This window comes from Osmerus mordax, chromosome 4, assembly GCF_038355195.1.
Source record: "Osmerus mordax isolate fOsmMor3 chromosome 4, fOsmMor3.pri, whole genome shotgun sequence".
Taxonomy (NCBI): domain Eukaryota; kingdom Metazoa; phylum Chordata; class Actinopteri; order Osmeriformes; family Osmeridae; genus Osmerus; species Osmerus mordax.
This window is the reverse complement of record NC_090053.1, coordinates 21,725,120-21,736,141: the sequence shown is the minus strand read 5'-3', so window position 1 is coordinate 21,736,141 and position 11,022 is coordinate 21,725,120. Positions and strand designations below refer to the sequence as shown.

Below are 11,022 nucleotides of genomic sequence, written 5' to 3'. Positions count from 1 at the left end.
CCACTACACCCAGCCTGCTGCCTCTACTACACCCAGCCTGCTGCCTCTACTACACCCAGCCTGCTGCCCCCACTACACCCAGCCTGCTGCCTCTACTACACCCAGCCTGCTGCCTCTACTACACCCAGCCTGCTGCCTCCACTCTAGCTGCCTGCTAGATGATCTGTGGAGGTGAGTTCTAGCTGACGAGGAAGCTACACATGCTGGGATACCTTGAAGGTGTTGATCAAACAGGGATCCCTCAGTGTGGACTTCCTCAGTGTGACTCCTTCAGTGTGGACTCCCTCAGTGTGACTCCCTCAGTGTGACTCCCTCAGTGTGGACTCCCTCAGTGTGGACTTCCTCAGTGTGACTCCCTCAGTGTGACTCCCTCAGTGTGACTCCCTCAGTGTGGACTCCCTCAGTGTGACTCCCTCAGTGTGGACTCCCTCAGTGTGGACTTCCTCAGTGTGACTCCCTCAGTGTGACTCCCTCAGTGTGACTCCCTCAGTGTGGACTTCCTCAGTGTGACTCCCTCAGTGTGGACTCCCTCAGTGTGACTCCCTCAGTGTGACTCCCTCAGTGTGACTCCCTCAGTGTGGACTCCCTCAGTGTGACTCCCTCAGTGTGACTCCCTCAGTGTGACTCCCTCAGTGTGGACTCCCTCAGTGTGGACTCCCTCAGTGTGGACTCCCTCAGTGTGGACTTCCTCAGTGTGACTCCCTCAGTGTGGACTCCCTCAGTGTGACTCCCTCAGTGTGGACTCCCTCAGTGTGGACTTCCTCAGTGTGACTCCCTCAGTGTGGACTCCCTCAGTGTGGACTCCCTCAGTGTGGACTTCCTCAGTGTGACTCCTCAGTGTGGACTTCCTCAGTGTGACTCCCTCAGTGTGACTCCCTCAGTGTGACTTCCTCAGTGTGACTCCCTCAGTGTGACTCCCTCAGTGTGACTCCCTCAGTGTGGACTTCCTCAGTGTGGACTCCCTCAGTGTGACTCCCTCAGTGTGGACTCCCTCAGTGTGGACTTCCTCAGTGTAGACTTCCTCAGTGTGGACTCCCTCAGTGTGGACTCCCTCAGTGTGACTCCCTCAGTGTGGACTTCCTCAGTGTGGACTCCCTCAGTGTGGACTTCCTCAGTGTGGACTCCCTCAGTGTGGACTTCCTCAGTGTGGACTCCCTCAGTGTGGACTCCCTCAGTGTGACTCCCTCAGTGTGGACTTCCTCAGTGTGGACTCCCTCAGTGTGGACTTCCTCAGTGTGGACTCCCTCAGTGTGGACTCCCTCAGTGTGGACTTCCTCAGTGTGGACTCCCTCAGTGTGACTCCCTCAGTGTGACTCCCTCAGTGTGACTCCCTCAGTGTGACTCCCTCAGTGTGGACTCCCTCAGTGTGGACTTCCTCAGTGTGGACTCCCTCAGTGTGACTCCCTCAGTGTGACTCCCTCAGTGTGGACTCCCTCAGTGTGACTCCCTCAGTGTGGACTCCCTCAGTGTGGACTTCCTCAGTGTGACTCCCTCAGTGTGACTCCCTCAGTGTCACTCCCTCAGTGTGGACTTCCTCAGTGTGACTCCCTCAGTGTGGACTCCCTCAGTGTGACTCCCTCAGTGTGACTCCCTCAGTGTGACTCCCTCAGTGTGGACTCCCTCAGTGTGACTCCCTCAGTGTGACTCCCTCAGTGTGACTCCCTCAGTGTGACTCCCTCAGTGTGGACTCCCTCAGTGTGGACTCCCTCAGTGTGGACTCCCTCAGTGTGGACTTCCTCAGTGTGACTCCCTCAGTGTGGACTCCCTCAGTGTGACTCCCTCAGTGTGGACTCCCTCAGTGTGGACTTCCTCAGTGTGGACTCGCTACACCACGGCAGGTACGCTGGCGTTGTTGTCTGATTACTTCTGTTTGGTTCTTTTGCATGTGTTTTTGTGTTGTATAATGCTAAACAGAACATTCATAACCTCTCAAATGTGTTGCATGTTATAAAACTGCATTGTAATGTAATTTAAACATTTACACTGACATTTAATCCATGAATATATTCCATATATTGGAAAATATACAGCATATATTGTGTCCTCTAGTTTGTAAGGTGCTGTGGGAGTTTTTGTATTATAGATATATTTAATCAAAAGGAAGATCTAAGCAAAAATGTTACGTTCCCATTTTACTTCTCTGCTGCTGACGTCTCCATGGCAACGTCAGGCAATGCTGGGTTCTATCTATAGACCATTCTCTCTCAAATGAGTTAATTATTTTAGAATCCTTTGTATTTCAATTACATTAACAGCGTATGTCTGACTGCCAGCTACATACAGTTCTGTTTTCTACACCTGAGTGTGATGTAAACATTTCCAACAGCAAATTTGAAAAGTGTTTAACATCAGGAGTGTCCATTTAACTAGTGTGTAAACTACAGTGTAAACTATAGATCCACTCTTATGAGGTAATGCAGTGAGTATTCCAGCAAAATCTCAAACTGAATTGTGGGACACTAACCATACTCAACTCTAGTATGTAAAAATAAATAACAAAATAAAGTCTCAAACACCAAATACTGTACAGTACTTCATGACAAATACTATACAACCACCACCCTTGTGTTTAGTTGTTTCCATTATAGAGTTCATACAGTGTGTCCGTGTATTCTTCTTGTGTGGTGGTTTTCAGAACCCGCACACCAGCACCATGAGCCTGGACGATGATGCCCGCTGGCTAGAATGGGTCACCAAGCAGTTTGAAAGCATCGCCGGAGACGACAAAGAGATAGACCTGGACGAGTTTAAAACTGCTCTCAAAGTCAAAGAGGTGAGAGAGAAGTGTCCTAAATGCCCTGGAGGGAGGAACGGGCTGGGGAAATTGTGTTTCTCTTAAAATAAAACAAAATGGTAAAGATATGAACTGTTGAGTGTTGGAGTGTGAGAGGTTTTCCTGATCTCTACTGTTGCGCAGTCTTTCTTTGCAGAGCGATTCTTCGCCCTGTTTGACGCTGACGGCAGTGGCTCCATCAGCCTGGACGAGCTCCTCAAGGCTCTGGACCTGCTCATCCACGGCAGCGAGACTGACAAGCTCAAGTTCCTGTTCCAGGTGTACGACGTGGACGGTACGCCTGGCCTCCAGCACCCAGCACACAGCACCCAGACACACAGCACCCAGCACCCATACACACAGTACTCATACACACAGCACCCAGACACACCCAGCCCCCCCCCCCCGCAAATTGGGGGGGGGGCGTAGAAATCTTTTGAAGTCTGTGATGACCTCTGACCTCCAGGCAGCGGCTCTATCGACCCTGACGAGCTGCGTACGGTGCTGAAGTCATGCCTGCGCGAGAGCGCCATCTCCCTGCCAGAGGAGAAGCTGGACGACCTGACGCTGGCGCTGTTCGAGTCGGCCGACAAGGACAACAGCGGCTCCATCACCTTCGAAGAGCTTAAGGCCGAGCTGGAGACTTTCCCAGAAGTCATGGAGAACCTCACCATCAGGTGAGAGCGTACACACACACACACACGTACACACATACATACACACACACACACACCCACGTACACACGTACACACATACACACACACCCACGTACACACATACATACACACATACATAAACACACACAGACCCACGTACACACGTACACACACACACGTACACACAAACACACACACACATACACACACACACACACCCACGTACACACATACACACACACGTACACACATACACACGTACACACACACGTACACACATACATACATACACACACGTACACACACACACACACACGTACACACGTACACACACACGTACACACATACATACACACACACGTACACACATACATACACACACACGTACACACACAAACCCACGTACACACGTACACACACACGTACAAACATACATACACACACACACACGTACACACACACACACACATACATACACCCACATGTACACACATACACGCACACAGGCTGGCACACACTCTCTCTCACCCATCACTGTCCCTCTGCCCAGCTCTCCTCTCACCTATCTCCTCTCCCTCCTTCCCAGCTCTCCTCTCACCTATCTCCTCTCCCTCCCTCCCACCTCTCCTCTCACCTATCTCCTCTCCCTCCCCTCCAGCTCTCCTCTCACCTATCTCCTCTCCCTCCCTCCCCCAGCGCTGCCAACTGGCTGAAGCCTCCAGAGCAGGAGCAGAAGAAGAGGAAGACCCCTCGGTACCTCACCCCAGCCTACTGGCAGAACAACAGCCGCAAGCTGCTCTTCCTGTGTGGCTACTCCTGCCTCAACTTCCTGCTCTTCATGGTGGCCATGCTGCACAACAACCATGGCGGACCCTGGTATATGGTGGCCAAGGGCTGTGGGCAGTGCCTCAACTTCAACTGCACCTTCGTCATGGTGAGATGAGGGGTGAGATAGGGGGAGGGCGGTGGGGGGGGTGTTGGCAGAGGGCAGACTAAAAGGGCCTGTTGGTGTGAAGTCCATATCAGCATGTCACAGCACGGTATGCAGCTGGTCTTGGGTTCTAAACCCTTGTAGCAGCATGAGCTGGTCTTGGGTTCTAAACCCTTGTAGCAGCATGAGCTGGTCTTGGGTTCTAAACCCTTGTAGCAGCATGAGCTAAGTATTTAAGTACTTTGGGTCAGTCAATATGCTGAGAATAAATATTTTGAAGTTTTGAAGAGGCCTGTCCTTAACCAATGATCAGTTAACAATAATTAACCCTTGTGTTATCTTCGGGTCATTCTGACCCATCAATCATTGTGACCCACCGTCGTATTGCGACATATTTACCTCCTACAAAAACAAAGTGAAGCATTTTCTTTTAAGTGTCGGGCTGTCTCAGACCCCCCACATTGCAATGGTTAAAAGAAAATTATTTTTATTTGTTTTTGTATTGGGTAAAATTGGGTAAACACAACGATGGTTCGTTATGAACCTTTGGGTCATGTGACCCGAAGGCAGCACGAGGGTTAAAGATTACAACTAATGACTAATGTATTACTTTTATACTCTTTGGAATGCTCTGAATATAATAAACAATGTTTGAACTATATACCCTGCTATATTAGTTCATGAGAATATGGAACGTCAGGGCCATTTCTAGAAGTCCTATTTTAAGCCCAAACAAAAGCTATCTAGCATGCAGCTTCCTCTTTCTGTGCTTGCTAAGGCTATGTTGATTGTAATCCCCCTGACGTTTCTTGTGAGAGTAAAACCTCCCATATTGTGATACTATTTAACTGCCCTTCATTCCTGTATTTTTGGTCCAGTCCTCTGAGATGCTCAGCTTGAGTGTATCAGACACCTGCACCTTACAGATCTGTCATAAATACTTAGATTTTGTCTTGAACTTGTACTTGGCGATTCACTTCATTGACTTGGTACTTTTGGGTACTTATACTTCTTCAGTTTCTAGCAGGCTTTGTGTGTCATCTGTGATCCTGGATGGTGTTTGTGTGTGTATGTGTGTGTGTATATGTGTGTGTGTGTGTATATGTGTGTGTATGTGTGTGTGTGTGCGTGTATATGTGTGTGTGTATGTGTGTTTGTGTAGGTGCTCATGCTGCGGCGCTGTATGACCTGGCTGCGGGCCACATGGGTGGTAAGAGTGCTCCCTCTGGACCAGAACATCCTGCTGCACCAGATGGTCGGCTACGCCATCCTCTCCTTCACCCTGGTTCACACCCTCGCACACACCATGAACTTCAGTACGGCCTCACACTCACAAACACTCTATCCCTCACTACAGAAATTGTGTAGTGTGGTCATGAGACAATATGTAATAGTTAGGAACTGCTTGTTTATTCTGTAGGAATACTTTACATATGATGTTAGGTCATTTCCCAATGACAATGTTTGTCTCATGTAGCCGTCAAAACTGTTCGAATGATTGACCCTCTCTCATTTCCCTCCTTCCCTCCTTCCCTCCTTCGCTCCTTCGCTCCTTCGCTCCTTCCCTCCTTCCCTCCTTCCCTCCTACCATCCTTCTTTTCTTCACTCCTACCCTCTCCTCTCCTTACCCCCCCTCGCTCCTCCACCCCTCTCCTCTGCCAGGCAGCCTGTCTCAGAGCAGCAGCTTCAGCCTGTGGGAGTACCTGTTGACCACGCGCCCGGGGGTGGGCTGGGTGCAGGGCACGGCCTCGCTGACCGGCCTGCTGCTGCAGATCTTCATCTGCCTCATGGTCTTCTGCTCCAGCACCTTCGTACGGCGCAGCGGACACTTTGAAGTAGGTGTTCAGACAGGAAGTGGAACCAGGATGACTGTTTCTGACAGGACCACCGTGGTTCATTGAGTCCAAAATACCAAAAGTTGTGCTGTAACACATAGCGTATGTTAAACTTAAAAACGCTTATTATGAGTCTATAAGCCGCACAAGTGCCTTTACTGCATATTATTAATATTGAAATTACTTAGTTATGTTTACAGTGATATATTAGGGGGGACAAATCATATTTTTCCCAGAATTGGGGGTCTGTGTTTCTCCATCCCCTTTCTGCTCTCCTCCCGTGAATCTGAGATCGCTGCTGTTCCTCCAGGTGTTCTACTGGTCCCACCTGTCCTATGTGTGGGTGTGGACTCTGCTGGTAATCCACTGCGCCAACTTCTGGAAGTGGTTTTTGGTTCCGGGCGTGGCCTTCCTGCTGGAGAAGCTGGTGGGTGTAGCCGTGTCTCACATGGGCGGGCTCTACATCATCGAGGTCAACCTGCTGCCCTCCAAGGTACCCCTGAATCTGACCCTGTGTTCAGACACATTCAGTTGCACATTTACTCCCATAAAAAAAATTTTTTACTTGTTTTTTAAGGTTTTCATCTGAATTTATTAGAGTTTCTGTAATGGCGCTAATCTGGTTCTGTTTAGAATATTTGGGTGGAAATTCTAAATGTCACATTGTCATGTTTGGTTCTGCAGGTGACTCATCTGGTGATCAAACGGCCGCAGTTCTTCCACTTCAAGCCGGGAGACTACGTCTACATCAACATCCCTGACATCGCCAAGTACGAGTGGCATCCTTTCACCATCAGCAGTGCCCCGGAACAGTCAGGTAGATGAACCTGGAACACATGATGTCTTCAGAGCTGCTCTTTAAAGGCTTCCTTCGTGGCTTCACCACCCACAGATTCAGCTCACACATCAGGGTCTGGTTTGTCTCCATGTTTGGAGACGGTCTGAAGAGACTGTTTAGTAGAACAACACTACAGCACCCCTGTTCTAGTCACCACATATAGCAGCTTTTTGTAGGAATACATCAGGATGTACCTATGTGGCCGTTCCTCCCTGTGTACAGTTCTACTGTGAGATGTGTGTCATCTATAAGCAGCACCTCCTATGTTTCCCCTTACAGACACTCTCTGGTTGCACATCCGTTCGATGGGCCAGTGGACCAACCGCCTGTTTGACTACTTCAGACAGCCAGAGAGTGACGTCCTCAGCACCAAGAGACTCAGTACCAGCCTGAAGAACCGACAACACCAGAGGAAGACCCAGGTTCAGCATGAACACACACACACCAACACACACACACTGCACAAATATATTTAGATGTATTCCCTATCTCTGGTACTCACTGTTTCAAACTCACTTCTTTAATGACTCAAGGCAAATGTGACAGACAACCTTGCCTGGCCAAATTTTGTATCTGTAATACATCTGCAAATGCATCATTTGAATTCTGTAACAGTCTGGGGCTTGGCCAACCGATTGAATATTCTTCCAGGAAGAGCTGTTCAAATCAGCATGCTGGAACGGAGCCGTGGCTTCCAGTGAAGATGATGCCATAGAACTCACCATGTATCGATCAAACGGGACCAAATCTGGACCAGGACCAGAGCCGGACACAGTACCAGGACCAGGGCCAAGCCCAGGGCCAGAGCCAGAGTCAGGCCCAGAGTCAGGCCCAAGCCCAGGCCCAGAGCCAGAGCCAGAGCCAGAGCCAGGCCCAAGCCCAGGCCCAAGCCCAGGCCCAGAGCCAGGCCCAGAGTCAGGCCCAGAGCCAGGCCCAGAGCCAGGGCCAGGGCCCAATCAGGACCAGCTTGGCGCGGCTGAGAGAGGGGAAGGTGCCCCAACTAGAGAGGTGAGGCACCTTCCCCTCTCTCCTTCAGGTGGGGCCTGGTTTTCAAAGCACAAGCTTTGGCCTCTTGGATGGAAATGGTTGTTGTTGTGATCATCCTGGTTCTCCTTTCAACCCACAGGCCTCTGCCAAGATGAGTGACAACCACAGGTTCAGTAACATTAAGGTAAGCCAGTCTCCACCAGGCCATCAAACTACAGTACACTTCAGGAAATACTCAAGTATATCTGCAACTGATAAGTAATGATTGTCTGAATATTCACAAGATGCATAAGTGTCATTGATATATGAACACATTAATTGATATGTAGATGCCCTTTAACTGTGTGTGTGTGTGTGTCAGTGCTATCTGGACGGGCCGTATGGAACCCCCACCAGGCAGATCTTTGCGTCTGAACATGCTGTCTTGATCGGGGCTGGCATTGGGATCACACCCTTCGCCTCCATCCTGCAGAGCATCATGTACCGGTAAAAGATTTAAAACCATGAGAGTGGTTTGAAATACTCCAAAACACTCTCCATCCCAGTCTGTATAAATCACAATAAACTGAAACAAATGAGTGTTACAGGAGAAAAGTGTCATCTCAAAATTACGTGAATGTCCTAGTACTATGTACTAAATGATACCAGTTAGTTAATAGCTGATCATGAAGTGAAAGTGTGAGTGTTTCTGTGCCGACACGCTGGCAGCTACCGCATGAGGAAACAGAACTGTCCTAGCTGCAGCTACTCCTGGTGTGAGAACATCAAGGACAACGACATGGTGCTGAGGAAGGTGCGTCCTCCCACTCCGGACGTTCTTAGGGTTACTACTGTACCGTAGTGCTTTGACTGCAAGAAAGGCATATAACAAATACAATGTATTATTATTATTATTATTATTATCCTCTCTCTGGTCAGGAGCTCTGCTGGAGGTCTGCTGAAGAGACACTACAGTCTAGATCATTTTGGACTTTTTGTATATTTTGATAAGGTTGACTTCATCTGGATAAACCGCGACCAGAAGTGCTTTGAGTGGTTTGTTAGTCTGCTGACCAAACTGGAGATGGACCAGGCCGACGAGGAACCAGAAGGTGAGACAGAAACTGTGATGCAAATAGGAATATAGAAACAGCGCAGAAGGAAAAGAGAAACGTGTCTCTGATGGTGATCATGTCAGAGATGTATACGCCTTTGCTGTGTGTATGTACAAGTCTCCTCTGGTCCTGCTTGTGTTCAGGACGCTTCCTGGAGATGCACATGTACATGACTTCAGCCCTGAGCAAGAACGACATGAAAGCTATCGGCCTGCAGATGGCGCTAGACCTGCTGGCCAAGAAGGAGAAGAGGGACTCCATCACAGGCCTGCGGACACGCACTCAGCCCGGGAGGCCTGAGTGGGGCAAGGTGAGGGGGCCTGAGTGGGGCAAGGTGAGGGGCCTGAGTGGGGCAAGGTGAGGGGGCCTGAGTGGGCAAGGTGAGGGGGCCTGAGTGGGGCAAGGTGAGGGGGCCTGAGTGGGCAAGGTGAGGGGGCCTGAGTGGGGAAGGGTGAGGGGGCCTGAGTGGGGAAAGGTGAGGGGGCCTGAGTGGGGCAAGGTGAGGGGGCCTGAGTGGGGCAAGGTGAGGGGGCCTGAGTGGGGCAAGGTGAGGGGGCCTGAGTGGGCAAGGTGAGGGGGCCTGAGTGGGGCAAGGTGAGGGGGCCTGAGTGGGGCAAGGTGAGGGGGCCTGAGTGGGGCAAGGTGAGGGGGCCTGAGTGGGGCAAGGTGAGGGGGCCTGAGTGGGGCAAGGTGAGGGGGCCTGAGTGGGGCAAGGTGAGGGGGCCTGAGTGGGGAAGGGTGAGGGGGCCTGAGTGGGGAAGGGTGAGGGGGCCTGAGTGGGGAAAAGTGAGGGGGACAGGGACGTCATCTATTGGTTTAATTGGGAAGTTTAATAAACGGATTGAATATATAAACTTGCAGTGGATCGCAGAGGGGGAGATCTTCCATTTGGTAAATAGTCCTGAACATGTTAGACTGGATCTCAGTTCTGAACATGTTCGACTGGATCTCAATTCTGAACATGTTAGACTGGATCTTAGTCCTGAACATGTTCGACTGGATCTCAATTCTGAACATGTTAGACTGGATCTCAGTCCTGAACATGTTCGACTGGATCTCAATTCTGAACATGTTAGACTGGATCTTAGTCCTGAACATGTTCGACTGGATCTCAATTCTGAACATGTTAGACTGGATCTCAGTCCTGAACATGTTCGACTAGATCTCAATTCTGAACATGTTAGAGTGGATCTTAGTCCTGAACATGTTCGACTGGATCTCAGTCCTGAACATGTTCGACTGGATCTTAGTCCTGAACATGTTCGACTGGATCTCAGTCCTGAACATGTTCGACTGGATCTCAATTCTGAACATGTTAGACTGGATCTTAGTCCTGAACATGTTCGACTGGATCTCAGTCCTTGAACATGTTCGACTGGATCTTAGTTCTGAGCAGCGTATTCAGACATGTTTCTGCGTGGCACCCCAGGTGTTCCAGAAAGTGGCGGAGGAGAAGAAAGGCAAGGTGCACGTGTTCTACTGTGGTTCTCCAGCTCTGGCCAAAATCATCAAGGCCCAGTGTGAGAACTTTGGGTTTCACTTCTACAAGGAGAACTTCTGAGCGGCCTGCTCTCCTCTCCCCTAGCTCTCAGTCTCACTCTCACAGACTCATCCTCGTGTTCTGTAAAACAGTGGGTTCATTACAGATTAGTATTGTGCATGTGATGATTGCTCTTTCTACATGTGGTGTCTTCAAGCTCTTCAAACTGTACTATGCCAGAATACAGTGTGTGTGCATATGTGTGTGTATGGTTTGCGTTTGTGAATGTTGTTCCAGAATGCATACATGTGTGCTTGATTTTGGATATCTGCCTTCAAATAGTGCCTGCCTTTTCTTTGTGTCTGTTGGGTCACATTTTAACTCTTAACCGCTTAGGAACTAGATGTAAGCAGTTTCTGGTATTTGC

At 49.7% G+C, this 11,022-nt stretch overlaps 1 protein-coding gene across 1 annotated transcript; it reads left to right on the top strand.

The window, feature by feature from the left end:
- Positions 1 to 1,794: 1,794 nt before the first annotated feature.
- nox5 (NADPH oxidase, EF-hand calcium binding domain 5) lies at positions 1,795 to 10,676 on the top strand. The gene is made up of 16 exons (XM_067235226.1): positions 1,795 to 1,838; positions 2,636 to 2,773; positions 2,918 to 3,068; positions 3,240 to 3,450; positions 4,127 to 4,364; positions 5,524 to 5,677; positions 6,024 to 6,196; positions 6,507 to 6,689; positions 6,881 to 7,013; positions 7,314 to 7,456; positions 8,161 to 8,205; positions 8,383 to 8,507; positions 8,730 to 8,814; positions 9,013 to 9,112; positions 9,259 to 9,425; positions 10,545 to 10,676. The coding sequence occupies exons 2-16, from the start codon at positions 2,654 to 2,656 to the stop codon at positions 10,674 to 10,676; spliced, it is 2,160 nt and encodes a 719-aa protein (XP_067091327.1). The 5' UTR covers positions 1,795 to 1,838; positions 2,636 to 2,653.
- Positions 10,677 to 11,022: the final 346 nt, after the last annotated feature.

Excerpts from the sequence above, each read along its gene's own strand:
- nox5 (XM_067235226.1), top strand. The coding sequence starts at position 2,654 with ATGAGCCTGGACGATGATGCCCGCTGGCTAGAATGGGTCACCAAGCAG. Across the intron at positions 2,774-2,917 it reads CTGCTCTCAAAGTCAAAGAG|TCTTTCTTTGCAGAGCGATT; the intron begins GTGAGAGAGAAG and ends ACTGTTGCGCAG. Across the intron at positions 3,451-4,126 it reads ATGGAGAACCTCACCATCAG|CGCTGCCAACTGGCTGAAGC; the intron begins GTGAGAGCGTAC and ends TCCCTCCCCCAG.